The 23714-nt window shown below is 42.7% G+C and overlaps 1 protein-coding gene across 1 annotated transcript; it reads right to left on the bottom strand.

Moving 5' to 3' along the window:
• Positions 1–492: 492 nt before the first annotated feature.
• On the bottom strand, positions 493–19903 carry LOC146035965 (cytochrome P450 2F3-like). Its single transcript, XM_083159693.1, has 9 exons — positions 19662–19903; positions 16846–17008; positions 15318–15467; positions 13737–13897; positions 13463–13639; positions 13028–13169; positions 11443–11630; positions 4530–4671; positions 493–738 (listed from the first exon to the last, which is right to left on the bottom strand). Exons 1-9 carry the CDS (start codon positions 19830–19832, stop codon positions 557–559), a joined length of 1476 nt encoding a protein of 491 aa, XP_083015819.1. The 5' UTR covers positions 19833–19903; the 3' UTR covers positions 493–556.
• Positions 19904–23714: the final 3811 nt, after the last annotated feature.

The raw sequence follows: 23714 nt of genomic DNA, 5'->3' as shown, positions 1-23714 counted from the left end.
GGGGGGGGAGTGGGTACTTCTTATCCGGGTCTGGAGGAGGGGCCAGGCAGTTAAAGAAGACAGGCTGCTGCTGCAACACAGCCTTTCTTCCCAGCCCAGCTGCTCAGTTCTGTGTGCTGAGCTGGGGGGAGAGGCAGCTGCACTTTCTCTGTGGACGATCCCACCAACCCTGTTGCCCGACTGCAGGGTGCAGGGAGACATTATATCTTCACAGACCCCCCCCCCCCCGATGGCCACGTCCCCTCCTGATGGCCATGCAGCCTTCATTTTACCAGAGCTCTATCGGCACCGCTGTTTCCCCTATTTGAATTTTGAACTGTGCTACAGCTCCTTATCTGGAACCTTCCTTAAAAGGAAACTAATGTTTAGAAGGAGTGTTCAAAGAAATGATTGATAAGCGAACAGAGGAAAAAGAAAACTGTCTGAGCTATACATGGGTAACTACAATGTTGAATGATATTTATGTTATTGTTGCATAATGAACAAAAAGTATTATGAACTAATATTTTTATTTCTACTACAGTATCTTGTGTATTCTAGCCAGTTGCTTTCATCCTCAGCGGGGAATAAGACACATTTTGTATGGCCGTGGGATATTGCCCAACCCACTGCTTTCTGGAGTGATATCAAGGTCCTTGTTGTCCACAATAGGCTCTGGATTGAAGTTCTGAAGGATGGTGGTAAAGAAAATAAACAGCTCCATTTGGGCCAGACCTTCCCCAAGGCAGATACGCTTTCCTAGGGGAATGTTCAAGAAATAACATTAAAAAGAAGCCTCCATAGTATTACACATATGTTGCCTTTATCTTTCTTCATCTTCTACACAACACTTAAGGCCCCCATACACTAGGGCGACTTGTCCTAAGGACAAGTCAGCCCCGATTTCCCCTGAGCTTCCCCGGCAGCTCCCTGGGGGAGCTTGATAAGATTTGGCACTTGATGTGCCATTTTTTACATGTGATAAATCAGCTCGATTTATCACATGTAAACCCGGGGAGCAGCAGGAGAGCAGGGTCCGTTGGAGGGGTGGGGGGCTGCAGTAGAGGGTCTGTGGCAGGGGGTGGGGACCAGAGAGTCAGCAGCGGCAAACGGCGGGAACATAGTAAAAAGAATCCTATTCAAAATCTGGGCAGCCACTGATTGGCTGAGCTCTCAGCCAATCAGCGGCAGCCCAGTCTTTTGAATAGGATTTTTTATATTCTCCCGCTCGCCGCAGGGTCCGGTGTATCGGCGAGCGGATGGAGAAAATCCTGTTTAAATCGTTTAGCTGCGGGGACACTGCTGGGCTGCTGGTGGGTGCGCAGCTAGAAGGGCAGAGGCAGCGTGCAGGGGATGCTGCGGGGGACAGTGACACAGAGCCGGGCAGGGGGAGGCGGGAGCTGTCAGTGCTGAGAAAAAAAAAGCCCATACAATGAATGGGCAGCCTGTGATTTGCTAAGTGCTCTCTCAGCTAACTGCTGACTGGCTAAGAGAGCGTTCAGCCAATCACAGGCTGCCCATTCATTGTATGGGCTTTTTTTCCCCAGAACTGACAGCTCCCGGCTCCCCCTGCCCGGCTCTCCATTACTGCCGCCTCTGTTACTGTCCCCCCCAGCGTCCGCTGCCTCTGCCCTACTAGCAGCGTCCCCCTGCCATCCGCCCCGCAGCGTCCCAGCCATCCTGCTCCCTCCACCTTCCCGAAGCACAGCTCCCTGCTCCGGCGTCCCCTGCCCGGCTGCACATAAGATTCAGCAAATCTTTTATGCAGCCAGTCTGACCTCTCGACTACGATCCGATGCACACGGGATCGCGCATCGGGTCGGACCGGGTGTCTGGACATGCGATTTGGCCCGATTTCACTGCCCGATCCATCTGAATCAGGTGAAATCGGGACCAAATCGCATAGTGTATGGGGGCCTTAATATACAGTCTCCCAGCCATCAAAAATAAAGCTGGGTACACACTGGGTGGACAAGTCGGTGGACCCGCTGTTGTGCTGACCTTTTGACTGTCGACCTTCCGAATGTTGACCTAAAGCTTGTGTCGACCTAATGACCTGTCAACCTAAACCATGTCGACCTTTAGTCATGTCAACCTTTAATGCTTGTCGACCTAGTTACTGTCTATCCAGTGATCCCATTCCATGAACTGCATCGACTGCAGCCCATAGAAGTAGTTTTGAGTTACACAGTTAGACAGGGAGTGGCTTTCGATAGGAACCCAGAGCACTTGTTATCGCTGCACGTACTGGCAGTCCCTGATGCCTGCCAAACACTGGAACTTACTGGACATAAAGTCAGTACTGATGGAGAAAAGTGTTCCTTTATTAGCTTGTACAGCCATGTGCAAACCAACGATTGACCCCATAACTGGACATTTTCTACTTTTTAAATCTCAGTAAAATATCTCATACTGAAAAATATATATTTTTTTGTATGGGTGCCCAGTCCACTTTTACTTAAGAGGTCCAGTTACACCCATGTGTATATGCTAAATTTTGTGGCCCCTTGTAGGCAAAAATTGCTAAAAGAAATAATTAAACGCTAGTGACATTGGATTCAATTTACAAAAAAATATGCCAGCACCAATCAAACATCTGATTGATTTTCTGACACCGAGGGTGGAGCTTTGTCAACCCTTAGAATGAGATAAAGGGGTGATTCAGGTTCACTTGCATAGCACATTAAGGAGGTTATTCTGGTCTTCACGCAATGCTGCGTGTGGATTAAACGCTGCCCTCCACTCGCACAGCCGCCTGCCTCCCCTTCCATTTGCCGAGTTACCCGCATGGCTGTGAATGGATGTTTTACATAAACATCCATTCAGAGCCTTGTGTGGAGGGACCAAATCATTCAATGGACAAGGACTATCGAATGGTTTGGAAGGAACACGCAAAACTGACACTCTCTGGTGTCTTAGCTTTGCGTGTTCCCTCTACCCGCCCCCGGCAGCCGTGTCACTGCCTAATTTCCATTGGAATGCCCAGCCTTTTTCATGGGAACACCCATGAAACACTGGGAGTTCCCATGGTCACATCCACCCCATGTTCACTGCCCACACTTCTAGGTGCAAATGGGAAGGCAAACTAATGTCCGCTTGCACCCAGCATATGCACATGCGCAGAAATGTGCATGCGTATTAGGAAAATATTGCTCCCCCCGTGCAAACGAGCAGGGGAGTATAGCAATCAGAATAATCTCCTTGGTTTGCTAATGGACAATACCATGTGCACTGCAGGTGGGGCAGATGTAACATGTGCAGAGAGAGTTATATTTGAGTTATTTTGTTTCTGTGCAGGGTAAATACTGACTGCTTTATTTTTACACTGCAATATAGATATCAGTTTGCCATACAAACCCCACCCAAATCTAACTCTCTCTGCACATGTTACATCAGCCCCACCTGCATTTCACGCGGTTTTGTCCATTAGCAAATCAAATGTGCTTTGAGAGTGAACCTGAATCGCCCCCAAAGCACCAACTTATCCGCTTCTAACTGCTATTATACAGGCTGCATTTGAAAAATGACATTTACAGATGTGCCCTCCTCACAGCAAGGACATTGTGGCATAGTGGGTCTCTTGTGTTCTCACTCTACCGCTGTGCCATAGACCAGAATGGGAGCTGGTGGGTGCATAGGCCCATCTCCCAGAGGCACGGGAGTGTGTTGTGCCTAAGGGCGGCCTGACCCCTAAATCCGTCCTTACCATCTCCCATTCATGTTAACGGGACCAAGCTGCAATAAGAAGGCTTGTGACCTGCTGTTATGCATCACAATCGCGCACAACACACTGCTAAAAGCCGTACGGCTGTAATGTGGCACAACAGTATGAGCTAACTGGTTGATACTTTGGGCCTTATTCTGGTCTGTGCGGACAGAGCCGAATATGCGGGCAGGACCGTGCGTCCTAAACCCCGCCTTTCGTACGGATCGCTCAATCCGTCCGAATGCGGTAAGAAGCTGTCCTAACGGACCGCAAGTGTATTTCTCATGAATACACCTCCTCCATCCCAGGGAACCTCCCCCATCATTCGATGGTCACAGACCATCGAATGCAGGACCGAGTGGTCAGGGAGCTCCCGCAACCTCAGACCACACGGGCATTTCTCCGTGCAAAAGCAGGGATCTGGGCGGGCAGCTGACATCCGGCAATGTCATATGTCCGCCCCCTACACGTGCATCACGGCCGCATTACCATACGTACGCCCAGCGTTTTCATGGGAACGCCAAGGAAAGGCGGGGTGTAAACATATGGTAAAGAGCCCAAACAGCCCTTCACGCCCCTCTCCACCCCCTGTTTGTAGTGTACACATTTCATGCGGAATTTGGACGTGCGTCCCGTTCGCACATGCGCAGAGACGCCTCTGCACATGCGCAGACACTAAACATCGGCGGACCGATCGCACGCGGACATTACCGCACCAACCAGAATAAGGGCCTTTATCTCTTTCCAAGGTTTGTTCTCCCCTGAAGAAAGGTAAGTTGTATACTAGTGTATGATGCAGGTTTTTTTGCTTAGTTAAACTTTAACAATTAGTGGAATGAAATACCTGCTGAAAAGGCCATGAATGCCTCATTCTTCTTAAAGAGTCCATTTTGGTCCAAGAAGTGTGTGGGGTCAAATGAATTGGGGTTCTTAAACTTTGTAGGGTCATACTGGGATGTGCAAATCAGGGGCATGATGTTGAGACCCTAAAATGAAAGCGTGTAGATATATCATCAGACACTGCGGGAAAATGAAAGGTTCAACGAAAAAAAAAGAAAAAGAAGTTGAATTTACGAACTTAGGGGGAAATGTAAAAGGATGAGAGAATCAGAAAGTGAGAGATTTGGTAAGAAATATTCAGGTTTTTTTTTTTTAAAGCGGCAATCATTTACACTGCAATACTAGTTTGATTTTGCAGTGTAAATGATTGCCGCTTTAAAAAAAACCCTGGAGATTTCTTTCCAACTCACCGGCGGGGTCCCTACAGTGCATAGAAAATAACTAGCGCTATGCGCGCGGCGGTGCGGGAAGCGCTAGTTATTTTCTATTCACTGTAGGGACCCCGCCGGGCGCGACAAGCGTATACACAATAACAGCGCCGCAGGCTCCCCCGGCGGCACGGACACCCCTGCACGCACCAGCACTCAGCAGGGACGCCGGGGACGGAAGTTTTTTTTACACAGGTACCAACCTCCCCCCCCGGCACCGGGGCGCCCCCACCCCGACTCGCCTGGGGCGCTCCGGTGCCTTGCACCGGCCCTGGATCAGCATCTCATCCTAGTCATATCATTAAAAACATTGACATTCTTAAACCCTTGAACTCTTTCTATGGTATTTTTTCCTTACTTAGGAAATTCTTGATATGTTCATGGGAAAAATATAGTATATACAACAGTCTCGTTGCCTCACAATAGAATAAAGAATATGAGAAATAGGTTTTCAATTGAATAAGCTTGCATGGAATTTCAGCCATTTGTAGAGACGCCTATTTATTTTCAGCAACAATACTGTGAATAGGATTAACTATCTTTTCATATACTAACCATTGAATGGAATTCTTATGTGACCACAGGAAAGAGAGAAGCGTTTAGTTATGAGCCACATGTACACCAAACAGTAACAAAAGTCACAATGGGGCAGATGTATTAAGCCTTAACAAGAGATAAAAGCAAGGGTGATAAAGAGAGATAAATGTCCAGCCAATCACCTGCTAACTGCCATATTACAGGCTGTGTTTTAAAAAAGTCAGTAAGGAGCTGATTGGCTGAACGTTTATCTCTCGTTAACACCCTTGCATTTATCTCTTGTTAAGGCTTAATACATCTGCCCCAATGGCTGAGTCTGTAGTGCCCTTTCTGTGTGTACAAACATGGCTTATGCTAGACACCATTAAGCTAAAGGTGCTATGGAGTATATTTATTATTGGGTTTTAGACCTGAAAACTAAGCTCAAATCCCTGGTATGCAACAAAAATCATACGCAGGAACCCTGAAGCCAACAACAATCAGGGGTCTATGTACTACAGTAAGTCTTGAAGAGAGATGAAGTAGCAGTCAGCAAGCTCCCAACTGCCATGTTACAGGCAGTGTTTTAAAAATGACAGTTAAGAGCTCATTGGTTGGTTATTTTATCTTTGTTCACTTTATCTCTCTCAAGGCAAATCCCTCAGCAAATTTTGCGTCCAGTAACCCATATGCTACAATCAGTGGCATTGAGAGGGGAGTGGGGGGTGGGTGGGTACTTTTAATCTGGGCTTGTATCTGCTGGAGGGGCCTGGGTCCTGCCCCCCCACCCCTTTTCAAAGAGCCGGGCAGTGGGGAGATGTCAGCCTTTCTCCCCAGCTCAGCACATGCTGCTCAGTGCTGTGTGCTGAGCTGAGTCATTATGTCTACAGCGTGATGGTCGACAGTCATTAGGACGACATGGGAAAAGGTCGACATGGTTCTAAGTTGAAAGGTCAGTAATTTGACAGGTCGTTAGTTCGACAGTCAAAAGGTCGACAGTCAAAAGGTCGACATGGGGTTTCTCACTGTTTTTTTACCCGACATGTGCCGACAGGCAGTATTTCATGCCCTACCATCCACTAGGGCGCGGTGGGAGAATAAAATAGCGAGACACCATGCCCGACGCATTGCGAGCGCAGCGAGCGATGCGAGGGGATGCAGGGCACTTTAAACTGTGTCCATGTCGACTGTGTTGACATTCAGGTAAAAAACCCTGTGATTTTTAATTGGTTTAACTTTCCATAAACCAATTCAAATGCATATGGAGAAATTGTTTCAATTTGAAAGATTACGAAACACAAGGATTAAAGTTATGTACACAATTTCAGGACAAAGGTTACAGAGAAGAAGATATCACAGGAGCATACAAAGAGGTCGCAAATATAGACAGATAATCCTTCCTCACATACAAACAAAGACATCAAACAAATAGTGAACAATTCAAAACCGCTTTCATCACACAGAATAACCAAGACAAATCTAAACTCCAAAAATGATCACTAGACATTGGCATATATTGCTAGAAGATTTAATACTTCATCCTTCCACCCAAACCCAAGATTATATACAGAAAGGCACCCTATTTAAAACAGCAACAGACACACAACCATATGACAACAAAGACCAAGACCTCCCAAAGTGTAGGCTTTTTCCATTGCGGAACATGCATATACTGCAAAATGCAAAACACAAACACCAAAAAGACCAGCACATTCATTTCAAATATCACAAAGGAACAATTCAAAATAAAGGAACGCATAACATGTAATAGCACAGGAGTAATATATCTAGCAACTTGCACATACAATTTACAGTATATAGGATGCACAATCAGAACACTAAGGACAAGAACAGGGGAGCACATCAGGAATATCAAGAAGGGCCTAGACACACACAATCTGTCAAAACATTTCCGAGATGTACACAACAAAACCCCCAAAGACCTGAACATCATAGGAATTAAACTAGTAGAGAGGAATTGGAGGGGCGGAAACTACATCAAGAAGATAGATAAAGAAGAACTCAAGTGGATATTCTTCCTTAGAACCTTACACCCCAAAGGTTTAAATATCGACAATAAAATAAAATCCATAATAACAGGTTGAACCACCTTTCCCTTTGACCCTTTATTTACATCCAATTACTCTGTCTGTCCATAAGTATGGGCTACATCTCTAGCAGCCCCCACTTTATGGTGTTGGGTCTGACCCAACTTCTGTAACAATAAAAATAAATGAACACACCGCACCAGAACACAACTGCATAGAAAGGGCATTATCTATCAATAGCCATTAACAAAAATGGCCGAGCAAGCTTCATGGTTAAATCAGTCAAACCAAGGATAAAATACAACAAAAATACATTGTGCCTCTAGCAGACTGTATAATATTTTATGAACCTTCTCCATAACACAGAATGGAGAATCATACCCAAGGTAAACGTTTTAGATACCATCTCTTATATATACCTTAGTAAAAATGGTGTCTCATTAGAAACAATAGACTCTTTCCCAAATCAAAAATGGCAACCGCTATACGCAATCCAAGATGGCATTTTTCCCACATCAAAGATGGCCAATGCTATACACAATCCAAGATGGCTGTGACCCCTATTAAAAATCCTCTGTACAAAGGTCCAGCACTCCCTGAAGAAGGCTCAAGGTAGCTGACAGGCGTTGGAGATTCTTTCACCTCATCATCACCATTGATTGGCACCTTGAAAACCAAGTCTCCTCCTGGCCAGGAGTAGAGCCCACAGAAGCTGGGCGTAGATTGTGATGCCGGGTGACAGTAGTCTTGCGTTGCCGCAACCCAGAAGTCATGTCCTGCCCAGCACAGTGGAGCCGGGCTTGCCGAGCAGCTGAAACGCTGACCGAGCCGTGGCTGGAGCAAGAAGATCTGCGACCAGTTTGGGACTACCAGGACCATGGAGAGGATGCCGACGGGGAAGACAGTTGAGAAGTGCACTGCAGAGGGGACTAGATGCCAGCCCCCTGAACCACCACCCTGTGTCTTCATCCCACAGACTGTGCTTTCCATAGACCCTTGGTAATACTCAGGACAACCAAGCAGCATTTCCCCCTGCTGTTACTATAGCCCTGTTAGGGCTATTTACACACCTAATTCGTTATCCCTCATCCCTTCACCACCCCCAACCCTCTGTATTCATTCTGCAATCTGCATTTGATTTATTAATGTGGTGTTTAATAAATTGAAGTTTTGCACCCAATCCATCTATCATACAATTTATTGGTAGAATATTGGCAACCCATTTAGTGGTGACATAACTGTTAACCCTTTGACAACCAGTCATACATCATACCAATTATCCAACAGCAACTGTCATATGTCCTAATGAGCGCAGGTTACAAAACCCTCTCAATCAAATAACCTTTTTGTGAGGCAACTCTCCTCACCTGTAACCCGCAGCCCCTATACTACAAGTAACCAATTAACAGTGAGCGCAAGCTAAAATACCCCTGTTCCCTACCACACCATGAGTATGTTTTTTAAAACGATGGGATAATGCACAATTGTTCCACAGAACTTATGCAACTCACTCTCAGTGAAAGAAAATGATTTAAATCAGTTGGATGAGGAAATCAAAGAATATAAAAACATGATTCTACCATTTACTGATCAAAAATATTACAAAGAACAGGAAGCAATTATCAACCAAATAATAAAGCTGAACTTTTTTTAATTAGTAGATTACCTGTATGGAGAACCACAAATAATAATGTGAAAAAATATACGACCATTCAAAAATAAACCTTACTTTCAATATAGAGGCTTCACATGGAATGGGAGGAAAATAAGTTTGCAGTGGAGAGATCATACTGTAGATGAGAAAATTCACTTGAACACCTCCATACTAGAGAGGATGGAAGAAGGGATAGGACCCCGTAAGATGGACAGCCAGAGTTTAGGGGAGGGAATAGAAATCATTGTGAACATGGTAGGAGAGATTCCCCCATAGGAGAAAGAGATTTACCCGATTAGGATTCGACTCTCCCTATTCTTTTTTAGGGAAAAGAAGGAGGCCCATCGATCCAAGATCCAGAGCCGTGGCAGGGGTATCAGAGGAGAAAGGGTTTGGTAATGAAGATTCCAATACATTATTCTAACCCAAATCCACTTTTTATCAATCACAGTTGAAGGGATGTTTCATCGAGTATTTGGGTAATCTAGTTATAGATGATATACATAACATATAAAAAACAGAGGCCATTGAAAAATGTAACAATGAAAGAAAAAAATTCACTGAGGAGCCTGGTGGAAAATAATAATTTGATAAAAAAAAACTGCAGATAAGGGCGGTGGGATAGTAATTTTCAATAAAGTAGACTACGAAACTGAAAGTTATAAACAGATGAAGACACCTAAAAAAAAATTAAGGGGAGACCCAACTAAAAAGAGGAGTATATCTATGAAAGTAATTATAGATAAGTTCCAAATAAAAAAAAGGATCTTATTCTATTAGGAATTTAAATCTTTACATTTTAGGGCAGAACGGATGGTGTAATGGTTAGCATTACTGCCTCACAGTGCTGAGGGTACTCCGGTTTCCTCCCACAATCCAAAAATATACTGGTAGGCTAATTGGCTCCCAACAAGAGCATTTGTCTCAAAAGTAGGTAGTTGATGTTACAAAAAAAATCTACATTTTACTGAGTGTACACACACACACACACACACACACACACACACACACACACACACACATATATGTAATAGAAAGGAAAAAAACTGTACAAATAACATCAACCTGGCAGGCATACCTTTTCATGCCTGATCTTTGTGCTCTATCTACTGCGTACACAAAACATTGTGTCTCATTATTGACACAGCAATTCAGTGTGTAAACTCACAAACCTGCCATACACAATTATCTGATCTTTAATTTAAAGCATGTCAGAGGTTTATTGACAAGTGGAATTATCCCATTAAAACTCTTAATGATGGTTTGGGGCGTGTTATGTATCTATATAGAACATTCTGTTCTGACAGAGTTCACAGTTTAAAGCTTTTGTTTGTGTGGGAAAGGTTATGTCGTAGACATTTCTTTGGCATATGTTGTGGGATCAGATTGACTCTAGTGTCTGAAGCTGGGCATACAGTACTGTGATTTATCACAGCACTGTATGCCCAGTCTATCACCTGGGAGCCACCTGGGACTTTTATTTAACTTGTGATGGATTGCAGGAGACCCCTGTGCCCCGCCCAGCCCGCCACCGGGAGGAACAAGGTCGGACCGGTCAGCCGGTCCGACCTCCAACTCAGGTCTGATGCACACCGGACTGCGCATCGGACCTCAGGGGACAACCAGGTCAACATGGACAATGTCGCAATTGACAAAGGTCCACAATCCATATGTACAAGGTTGTCACTGACAGAACACCCACAAAAGGAAAATGTTGACATGGGAAAGGTTGACACAAGAAAAGGTCAACATAAGGTTTTCACACCTGTCAATTTCGACACCTGGGCACGTGGACCCCCAATTACTGTAGGACATACCCACAAATGGCTTGCCATGTTTCGGCCAGGTACCGCACTCTGTTAATGCTGCGCTCGGCACACTACACCATTCCCAATCGGATTCCATGTTGATGTTAAAGTATGAAAAAGACCAAAAACATAAAAAATTGGGAAAAACTCATGTTGACCTTTTCATGTAGCAACCATTGCCATCTCGGTCTTAAGCTTATGTCAACCTTTTTTCAATATCAACCTTGTGCATGTCATCCTTTTGGTGTCAACATGAAAATATAATCAAATTTACAATATGTCTCATTAGTTATTAATGGTCCTCTCCCCTAAGAGAATTGAAGGAGTAATATAAGACTGAGTATGGGACAGATGGGGGGGGGGGGGGGGGGAGTTATAGGGTACATGGGGACAGAATCTTTTCCTGACCGTAATCTATCTTTGTATTATTCTGTTAGTTACACGCTTCATCCTAAGTATGTACCTCAGGCAAGTCGTAGCCACGGAACTTAATATCCCTTGTTACTGTGTGTGGCACACTCATTGGGACTATATCTGCAAATCTCAGGATCTCATAGATGACCGCTTCAGTGTAGGGCATCTTGCTTCTGTCATTCATGCATGGGCATCTGTCCCGGCCAATCACAAGATCTATTTCCTCCTGAACTTTCTCTGGTGAAGACATTTGTTTAGTGTTCGCAATCACATGCCTGAATCATTGGTTTTAACTTGAGCTACATTTTGAGCTAATTTTATTTTTAGAACTTGAGATCTGGTATCTCCTTGAGTCAGATATCCCATCATGGCTCTATATAAATCTAACACTCTTGACAAAAAGCTTGATGTGAAAATGTATTGTCCATGTAGATCAGGGCAATTTATGAGCACTGTATGGGTTTATAATACATGTAGAAGACTATGGAAGCAATTAGGATGTGAGACAAGGAGACAATGGAGGGTACTAGTGCATGGGACTAGGAGCGTAATTTATACCTGATTACAGGACAAATTTGTTCTCAAAATGGGCAAAATCATGCTGCACTGCGGGTGGGGTAAAATGCAACAGGTGCAGAGAGAGTGAGATACTGTATGAGTGAGTTATTTTGTTTCTGTGCAGAAAAATACTAGCTGCTTTACTCTTACACTGCAATATAAATTTCAGTTTGAACCTACCCCACCCAAACCTAACTCTATCTGCACATGTTACATGGGATCAACTCTCAATTTGGCTCTAGGAGACTATGGAGGCAACTAGTGCGTAAGACTAGGAGACTATCGAGGCAACTAGTGTACAAGACTAGGAGACTATAGAAGCTACTAATGCATGAGACTGGTAGACTATGGAAGCAACTAGGGCATGAGACTAGGATACTTTGTAAGATACTAGTGCATAAAACTAGGAGACTGTGGAAGCAACTAGTTACTAGTGCATGAGACTAGAAGACTATTGAAGCAAATAGTGCATGAGACTAGGAGACTATGGAAGTTACTAGTGTACAAGACTAAGAGACTATGGAAGCAACTATTGCATGAGACTAGGAGACTATAGAAGCTACTAATGCATGAGACTAGAAGACTATGGAAGTTACTAGTGCATGAGACTAGAAGACTATGGAAGTTACTAGTGCATGAGACTAGAAGACTATTGAAGCAAATAGTGCATGAGACTAGGAGACTATGGAAGTTACTAGTGCATGAGACTAGAAGACTATGGAAGTTACTAGTGCATGAGACTAGAAGACTATGGAAGTTACTAGTGCATAAGACTAGAAGACTATTCAAGCAAATAGTGCATGAGACTAGGAGACTATGAAAGTTACTAGTGTACAAGACTAGGAGACTATGGAAGCAACTATTGCATGAGACTAGGAGACTATAGAAGCTACTAATGCATGAGACTAGAAGACTATGGAAGTTACTAGTGCATGAGACTAGAAGACTATGGAAGCTACTAGTGCATGAGACTAGGAGACTATGGAAGTTACTAGTGCATAAGACTAGGAGACTATGGAATGCTACTATGCATGGTCTTTTCTTTTAGATAACTCAAGTACACTACTGTACCTTACCTCTCACTTCAGGATGCCTCAGCATAATTAGGAAACCATATCTGAGAGTAGAGCCCACTGTCTCAGTTCCAGCAAAAAAAACATTTACCGTAGTTTTCAACATTGTCTCATAGTTGAAGTGAGAATTTGGGTTTTTATTCTCCTGCAATAGAAGTGATGTTGAGTTTACTGGTTACTGGTCATCCTTGTTTCCATTCAATAAAGAAGCAGTGAGAGAATGTGTTGACAAAAGTTTGTCAAAGCTTCTCAATCCACATCACTTAAACCATTACTTGCCTTCTCAAGAGTGTTTGATTATATGTAAGCCCTTTTAACTTGATTTACAAAAATAAATTTTTAACTTTACACTTCCAATCACCAACTGAAGTGGACAACTTTACTGATGTACAAGTGTGTTGAAGAATGAGCTATATTTACTGTTCATTAAACACATACCTGATCAATTTTTATAAGGAAACAGTCAATGAAATCACGTGGGTTGTTTGGGTCAAGTGTCTCTTTGTTCATTCTGAGCCTTTTGGCCACAAAAGCTCCAAGTTTGACATAGTTTTTGTAAATCTTTCTATGTGGGCCTGGAATATGTTTCATGATTTTTGGAAAAACGAAGAGAAGCTGTAAGAGAAGAAAGCCAATGAATTGAGCACTGTTTAAACACACAATCAATACTCTTCACAATTGCTTGAAATGACTTAACATAGTTTAGTCTGACCTGCCCCCATGTGGAGCTCATTATGTGCCAGCTGTTGTTGATAAGATACAGCAAGTTCATAAATTCATCATCTCTATAGTCAAATCGGTCTCCAAACACCAGAGAGCAAATTATATTAGAACCAGCCGAACTGAAGCCAAATGTTGGGTCTATGGGCTTCCCTGCAAAATAAAAGCACATGTTAACTTGCTTAAATAAGGCAGACTCTTTCATTTATGTACTTATTATTATAGTATAGAAATAGTGAACTTGACTTCTTTATCATGTCCGACAGTGGCCAATACTCATACTTTTTTGATAACTGCATTTCCAGTAACTTCTGGTGAGAATTATTTTTAAAATTTTACACTTTAAAAAATTGTAATTTAAATTTTTAGTACTATATTGTTAGATATATGGACATGTATTATTATTGTAATGGAGAGCACGTAGAAACAATGTAACTGATTAGGCAAACTTAATGCTAATTCTATTAAATTAATTTAAGACTAAAGGGGGTATTCAATTCCTGCTGCTATTTCCAACGGGGGCAATAGCGGCGGGTGCCTATTCAATGCTTTCATTCCAGAAGCAATAATTAGGCAGATCGACAGAAGGGACCTGACTTTAAAAACAGTTGGGCCTGTTTTGCCAAAAACTGCCATGTATTGTTGAGATCATGGTCGTATCTTGACAATCCACGGCCGTTTTGCAGACACAAGCACTTTTCACGGATGGATAGGTGGGACATTGAATCCCATCTGCCGATAAACTGGGGAGGGGGCTGAAAATGTGCCAGGGCCCTGACTGTCAGTATGTCCCGACAGTCAGGACCCGGGCCCATTTTCAGCCCCCTCCCCAGTTTATCAGCAGGTGTGATTCAATGTCCCACCGGGATTGAATACTCCCAAAGGGTCTACCCACTTTGCACTCAGAGTAAGCACTGGTCAGAAAGTCACTTCTCCTGTAGATAAGTTGCTTACCTGCTTGCCCTGTAAAACTTCTGATGAAGTTGGGTGCCCTTAGCCCAGCTAAATGCGTTAAGCCTTGAGCTCTTTTCTAGGTGGGCTCCTGAACCACTACCTTTTGGACACATTTGGATTGCGCCGTTCTCATTTGGAATACAGTCTGCAGCTTTTGGGTGCCTCATGGATTATTCATTCAGCCCAAAACATCTGCAAATTCGGTTGCTAAGAGACTGCTGGGAATTGCCTAATCCTAAACTGTTAAAACCTTGCTGCTAACAGTGGACATGTAATGGATACAATCTGGAGAGGGTCCTAATACAGTAGATGGTAACCATAGAGGAGTGGTATTTTGAATTTGTGATATAATGATACAGTACATTGATTGTGGTATTTTTAGAGTCTATGCCATTCAATTGTAGCTTATTGGTTTTTAATAAATTATTGTTAGATTTTTACAAACCATCTATCTCTAAATGCATTATTTAGCAAGCATTGGAATACTATCCGCTGGCATCCAGCAATCTGAAAAGCTTATAATGCAAAAAATTAAGCAGTGCAGTTATTGTATGCATAGTTTTAGAAAAATATCTGTATAACTTATGAATAGCCTTTGTTACACCCATGCAGCAAATACCTTCACTTTTCCTGAATTCGGCTATCAAATACTGGGCTTCTTCTTTCACCCTCTCCTCCAAACTTCTCTTTCCCATGCCAAAATTCTTTAGAGTAGTGATAGCAAAACGACGAAGTTGTCTCCATCTTTCTCCTGTCCCATACACAATACCTGGAAACAATGAGTTAGCATGTCAGTCTTGGCCAGGAAATGGTAATTGTGGGGAATTGTTTTCTTAAAAAGCAGCCCTCACCTTCTTTGAGGAGCGACCATTGATGCTTATACAAAAGTTTATTTAAAAAAAAATTGTTGTTCATTAAAAATAAAAATTATATTGTTTATACTTAAAATAAACATTTTCAATTATAAAAAACAACAATTGCTGAACATTTTTTGTTAATCATATAAGATAATTAAGTGGTTAAAATACAACGAGCATTCTAATTATCACCATGCAATAGAGATTGCACCCCAGAGACTGATAAACAATACAGGGAACTTTTCAGATACAACAGATCATTCTAGAGTATCCTAGTGACTGATATTCAATCGCAGTGACTAGCATACAATACAGCGACCTTCCCAGTGACCACAATACAATACAGGAAGCATTCAAGTGACTGTTAGACAATCCCATTGATTTCCATACAACATAGAAAGCCTTCTAATGACTGAAATACATCCAGGGCCGGTGCAAGGCACCGGAGCGCCCCAGGCGAGTCGGGGTGGGGGCGCCCCGGTGACGGGGGGGGTGTACCTGTCCTGCGGCTGTGTATATAAAGCTTGCGGCGGCGGGGGTCCCTGCAGTCAAGAAATAATGAGCGCTATCCGCCTGGCTACGCGTAAGCGCTTCTGTTGTGAAAACACTGGCCTCTCAGCCAATCAGCGTGCGGCCAGTGTTTCCACAACAGAAGCGCTTCCGCGTAGCCTGGCGGATAGCGCTCGTTATTTCTTGACTGCAGGGACCACGGGGGGGGCGACGAAATGCCGCCCTCCAGTGGCCGGCGCCCTAGGCAAATGCCTAGATTTGCCTAGTGGTGGTGCCGGCCCTGAATACATCCCAGCACAAGAATGGCACTTTATTCAAGCAATCATTGGATGCATGTTCCCCACAGCCAAATAAATATAAATTATTTTACTTACTTTTACTTATAGTATTTGTATAAAAAGAACACATACACTAGTCGGCCACTTGAGGCAAATGCCCACTTACACCAAAGAAAAATCCCAGTAACTCAAATAGTCAATGCTCTAAGGGGTAAATTTTACTAACAATTAAAAAAAAAAAAGATGTTGCCCATAGCAACCAATCAGATTCTACCTATCCTTTTCTAGAATCCAATAAAGAAATGATAGACATACTGTAATGCTATGGGCAAAATCCCCCCTTTAAAAAAAATGTATGCCTAAGTCTTTCATGATATATCACACACAACAAAAAAGCGTAATTGCTTTTATTTCTGCAGTAAAAAAAATTATTAGCATAAATTGTACTTATAGGACCATATAGAATTTGTTTTCCAAATATGCAGGAGGATATTGTACTTACCATTTCCTTTGCTGTACATCTGGACAGCTGGGAATTCTCCCCTTCCACTAAACTCTTCGGCCTGGTCAATAAGTGCCTCCTTCAGTATCTCATAACCACATAACACAACAGTGGGACGTGACCCCAAATAGAAAGTGTACATTGGGCCATATTTTTTGCTGAGCTTTTAATGTTAAAAAGAAAAAGATTATACATTTAAAACATGACTCATCATTACAATGATATGTACTTATTATTCGACTAGCATTTGCCCATGGCTTTGCTTGCAGGGGATGTCTCTTATTGATCAGCAGAACAACTTTTTTGTATAACAATAGCATTTAGTATTTGTCTTGGTCTGCCATCTATTGGATTGATAAGCTGAAACTTCATAAGCGAAGATAACCTGCCTGATTAGTAATTGCTATATTGTCATATTTTCATGCAAAATGTAGATTTAGAAATATCTGGCTTGGGATCATTTGGTCTACAGTATTATGGTCGACAGTCATTAGGTTGACACCATTAGGTCGACATGTGAAAAGGTCGACATTAGGTCTAGGTCGACATGGGAAAAGGTCAACATGGTTCTAGGTCAAAAGGTCATTAGTTCGACAGGTCGTTAGTTCGACAGGTCTTTAGTTCGACATTGTTTAGGTCGACAGTCGAAAGGTCGACATGGGGGTTTTCACTGTTTTTTTACCTGAATGTCAACACAGTCGACATGGATACAGTTCAAAGTGCACAGCATCCCCTCGCATCGGCACACTAATTTATTCTCCCACCACACCCTAGTGGATGGTAGGGCATGAAATACCGCCTGTCGGCACATGTTGGCTCAAAAAACAGTGAAAAACTCCATGTTGACCTTTTGACTGTCAACCTCGACATTGTCGAACTAATGACCTGTCGAACTAATGACCATTCGAACTAGAACCATGTCGACCTTTTCCCATGTCGACCTTTTCCCATGATGACCTAATGGTGTCGACCTAATGACTGTTGACCATAATGCTGTAGACCAAATTACCGCATCCCAAATATCTATGTATTTATTTTTGCATACATACTTTATATATTCATATATAGGCAATAATCTGGAAGCCAGCACATCCAATTCAATTTCAAAAAAGTTTTATATAGGTTAAGAAATGATATCCATACATGGAAAAATATCAGCAGTGGACAAGCCATGAAGAAAAATTTGAGGCTGTCTACCCCTTTTACACCAAAGTCCCTGGTCGGACCCTGGTCTTTGAACATGGGAGTTTCCAGGGTTGGACCCAGCTTCATACCCCATTTACACAGCACTGTGACCCAGGTCGGACCCAGGTCTGCACCGTTTACACTGAACCAGGGTCAGCACTGCTTTTCCCTATGGATGACATTAAAAATTTCCATATTAGGATAAACTGCCATCCAACTTTCCCTCAATGATTTAAAATAAAAATTAAAAGACATGACAAGTTAGCACTGAAAAATGTTTTTTTTTTTTATTTAGTAAAATATTTTTCAAAAAGTTTTATTCACTGCTCAAGCACACAGCGGTATAAAAGTGCAGCATCACCCATGTGCTCTCCCCAGCCCCTTCCACTGCAGCAGCAGACCGAATCTCCCATGTGCTCCCCCCCCCCCCAAAATATAATAATAATAATAATAATAATAATAATAATAATAATAATAATAATAATAATAATATAAATTATACTGCATCCAATTATCCAATTATGATTTCTGTGTGCACTGCCCGTATCCTTCCTGGCTGCTGTCTTTTGCCACTGCAGCGCACTGTGGAAAGGCATCCAGCACTTCTGGTATCCTTTCAGCCCTACCCAGATGTCCCAACCTGGGTTGGTACCATTTACACCGCCCACGACCCAGGTTCAACCAGTGTTCAAACCTGGTCAGGACCTGGGTAGGAGACCAGTGTTACTAGACCTGGGTTGACCCCTTTTACACCAACGCTGACCTGGGTCCGACCTGGGTTATTTCTTGGTGTAAAAGCTCATGCCTGACAGCCATTTTGGTGTGGTCTGACCATCATCAGGAGCATGAGGACAGCCTAATTATTACTGGATCATGCTTCTACAGTCCTTTGCCTTTGCCTTTGGTAAACTCATTCTGTATTCGATGGACATTATATTGATTCATTTTTCTTCATGGCTTGCCCTCTGCTGATATTTTTCCATGTATGGATTAAATGTCTTCACATATATATATATATATATATATATATATATATATATATATATATATATATATATATCTACTATATATATATATATATATATATATATCTACAAAAGGGGGTTGACCCTGATTGCACTTCCAATAATAGAGAGCAGCTAACTCTACAGAATCTCCCCTGTTAGTGGGAGATGGAATAGAAACAAAAAGAATGAGCGTAGAGGGCGCTATTGTAAGTACCACCACCTTCAAGTAATTGGTTAAGGTGAACAATGATAAATATATATAATTTAATAACATTTATTAAAAATGAAACATATGTTTGATTATATCATTGCATATGTAATAAACATTGGAAAGTTATAAAGTGGAGAAAAATAAATGGGTGATTCAGACCCCTTCCAATATCCGTGCAATATCCTCCATTTCTGTCTCTCTCCTACTTTCTGCAACATATTAAAGAGTAGTAATGGGCAGTATACTCCTCTCAACATGTCTACCAGCAATACTTGCCATTTATATTATGAGACCCCCTTATGTTACAAGGAATTTTAAACACAATGCTGGATCCTAAAAAACTCTACTAAATCCATATTGTATCAGGGTTTGCATACAACGTTCTTGCACTTGAAGACCTCCATCCAACTTACCTCAACCAAGGATTTGATGAGGTCATTCATCTTGACCTGATGCATGTTCCCTATAAAGGGGAGTGGAGTGGGACCTGGGGGTAGTTTTCCCCTCATCTTCCATCTTGGTAGAAGAAGTATGGTGGTCACAAGAAGGACGAGGACAATAATAAGGATTCCACTGAGGTCCATGACAAATCAGACTGAAGGAAAACTGGAAGAGAGTATGGACGTAGCACTTTATACCCTGATTCCATGAATTTTATCACTCTCATTTAACCTGAGCATTTCACCACCAGTGTTTAGCAACACCTGTCACTGTTACAAATGTCATTGGGTCATTGAGCTTGGAACAATGCCATTGTTCTGCAATATATCCTCGACTGGCAGTGACTACAGTTCACATAAACTTAATTTGCTTGAAAACAATTGTTTTATGAACAGCTTTTCAGAAATTATCATCTTCATTAACCTTTTTATTTATATTTAATATGCCACAAAACTCCACAGCACCAGAGACAGTAAGGAACACTAAATACACATAATGTAGTGAACAAAACAGGATTTAGGATGAAAAAGAGGTGTGGACATGAGAACAAAGGTAAGCCAGGTAGAGCTTGCTCATTGACCCTACAATATAGAGGAAATGGTGAGAGGAGTAAGTGGGACTCAGAGTTGAGTTAAAGACAATAGTTGTTAACAAATGAGTATTAGAACGAGCAGGGCTTAAAGTGGTCATGCAGAGGTGGGGGAACTCATTTCTCTATGCCACCTAATTACTCCCCAGTGGTGTAGCTAGGTGCCACGGCGCCCAAAGCAAGGGCATGTTTCGTGCCCCCCCCCCCAATTTGTAGTAGGTGAGGCTCCTGCGCAGTGAAAAGTGGGAGTGGCCCAACATTATACCACTCACCGTAATGCACATTGCACATTTTAGTAAACTTTGTAATACCAATTACACATAAAGCCACATGCCATAATGCCAATTACAGATAAGGCCACACATGATGCCCATTGCATACTATATAACACACCGCAATGCCCATCACATACTATATAACACACCGTAATGCCCATTGCATACTATATAATCAGAATCAGAATCATCTTTATTGGCCAGGTATACTTGCGTATGCTTGGAATTTTTTGTGGTAACAGTGCAGCATCAAGCAGGGAACACAAGGGGGGTGGGAAGAGAGGCATAAACATACATCAGATACATTTCACATATATCTAGAACAGTTCGAGTTAGTATTTAGTATTTGGTACGTTCAATACTGTTTAGTTGGTGGACAGCTATTGGGAAGAAGCCTTTTGTAGTTCTTGTCGTCTTTGCTGGGATGGACCTAAAACGTCTGCCTGACGGAAGGGGTTCAAACAGGTTGTGGCCAGGGTCCAGCTTGTCCGCCAAGATCTTTCCTGCACGCTTATTGACCCTGGCTAGGTATAGTTCTTGGACAGTGGGGAGCTCCGCCCCAATGAACTTTTCTGCCATCCTCACCACTCTTTGCAACCTTCATCTGTCATTCTCGTTTGCTCCTCCGAACCAGATTGTGATCGAGGAGCAAAGGACAGACTCTACTATGGCAGTGTAGAAAATGAGCAGCAGCTCCTGCGGGATGTTGAATTTCTTGAGCTGCCTCAGGAAGAACAACCGCTGCTGAGCCTTCTTGACAGTTGTAATGATGTTGGGACCCCATTTGAGGTCGCAGGAAATCTTTGTTCCTAGGAATTTGAAGGAGTCGACCCTCAACACTACTCTGTCAGATATTATGAGTGGGTGCATGGCATTTGGTTTCCTTCTGAAGTCCACCACCATCTCCACCGTTTTGAGGGGGTTGAGGTCAAGGTTGTTTCCACTACACCATTTTTTTTTTTTTTTCAGTCTTTATTTTAAATTTATAGACAATACAAAGACAAACATATACACTACAATACATAACATTACAAAATTCTTTACACTGCGTTATATCTTGATACATAGCTTGATTAATATTCCACACAATCTTCTTGCCATAAAGAAGAGAATTGTCAATATGTAGTTACCAGTTACTAAATCATTAAAAAGACTAACTTGCTAACCTCATCCGGTGAGCCCAGATTCCAGCTTGCACTATTTGCTATACATACCCAATAGATAAGCGTACCCTCTTATTAGTGCCCTATTCTCAAAGTGCTAAGTGCAATTTGTGCATAAAATTCTGATTAACAATATATCGTGAACCACTTCATAGTATACTACTATCTAATTAATAATACATATTATCCATAGTATTGTAGGTGAAATAAATCCTAAAAAGAGGCGTGCTAGATTAGATTTATTGATCTGCTTAAAGTGCATAGTGCAAAATATTTTTTTGTACCACAAAAAAGAAGAAGGAAAAAAAAAGAAGAAAAAGAGAAAAACCCAAATAGTATCTTAATTATATCTCTTTTAAGTTTTATGTTTCAATAATCCAATTTATAGAATTTCGAGTTACGCCATAATCCCCACGTTTCCACTACACCATTTAGTTAGCCGATCCACCTCCCGTCTGTATGCCAACTCGTTTCCATCCATGATTAGGCCGATAACCGTTGTGTCGTCTGCAAATTTTATAATTTTTACTGACTGTTCTGCTGAGGTGCAGTCATTTGTGTAGAGGGAGAACAGGGGGGAGAAGACACATCCTTGAGGGGCACCGTTGCTAATTGTGCATGTGTTTGACATGAATGCGCCTCCTTTCACCGCCTGTTTCCTTTCAGTCAGGAAGTCAGTGATCCAGGAGCATGTAGTTTCTGGGACTCCTAGTGAATGGAGTTTTGGCTCCAGGATGTGGGGGATGATAATGTTGAATGCCGAGCTGAAATCAACAAATAGTATCCTTGCATAGGTGCCTGGACTGTCCAGGTGCTGTAGAATGTGGTGCAGCCCTAGGTTGATTGCATCCTCGACACTTCTGTTTGCTCGGTAGGCAAACTGCAGGGGGTCAAGGTGAGCATTTGTCACAACTCTCAGGTGGTTCAGCACCATACGTTCAAGCACTTTCATGACCACCGATGTTAGTGCAATGCCAGCTTGATTTCCCGTGTTAGGGAGTTCCTGGCCTGTTTGTACAGGACAATATCACCACTGCAATAGGCTTCTTCCTTTGCCCGACGGAGCTTTCTGAGTTGACCGCTGAACCATGGCTTGTTGTTGTTGAAGGTGCGTGCTGTTTTGATTGGCACGCACAGGTCCTCACAGAAGGTGATGTAGGCTGTCACTGTGTTGTCAGATCGTCTAGGTTTGTAGCGGAGGATTCAAAGACTCCCCAGTCTGTGCTTTCGAGACAGGCCTGAAGCTTCATTTTTGCCTCGTTTGTCCAACTTTTGACTGATCTGACCACTGGTTTAGCTGACCTTAGCTTCTGGGTGTAAGTTGGAAGAAGGTGGACTATGCAATGGTCAGAGAGGCCCAGAGCTGCCCGGGGGATAGCCCGGTAAATAGACTTGATAGTGGTGTAGCAGTGGTCTAAGGTATGTCCTTCCCTGGTGTGGCATACAGTATGACTTGCTGTCTGTACTTCGGTAGCTCTTGGGACAGGTTGGCACTGTTGAAGTCGCCCATCACTATAAGCAGTGCTTCCGGATGATTGGGTTCTGTGTCTGTTATCCTGGTGGCCAGTTGGAGTTGGGCTTCTTTCGCATTTCCTTGGGGAGGTATATACACCCCCACCAGGACTATAGAGGCAAATTCCCGGGGGGAGTAGAATGGGTTGCATTTAATGATGAGTGTCTCCAGTTGAGGGCTGCTTGATTTACTCATAGTTTTTACGTCGGTGCACCGCCCTTCATTTATGAAGAAGCAGATACCTCCTCCCTTGGTTTTTCCGGTGAGCTCCTTGTCGCGGTCAACACACACACCACACACACACCATAATGCCCATCGCATACTATATAACACACTGTAATGCCCATCGCATACTATATAACACACCGTTATGCCCCTCTCATACTATATAACACACTGTAATGTATGGGGCCGGACTGAGGCGGAGCCTAGGGGGAGGCCCTCTTGACAGGGGGTGGAAGGAGCTTAGGAATAATTGGGTAATA

Source organism: Crinia signifera, chromosome 9 (assembly GCF_055691185.1).
Source record: "Crinia signifera chromosome 9, ASM5569118v1, whole genome shotgun sequence".
In the NCBI taxonomy this organism is placed as follows: domain Eukaryota; kingdom Metazoa; phylum Chordata; class Amphibia; order Anura; family Myobatrachidae; genus Crinia; species Crinia signifera.
The sequence above is the reverse complement of the archived record's forward strand: the minus strand, read 5'-3'. Positions and strand labels throughout refer to the sequence as shown.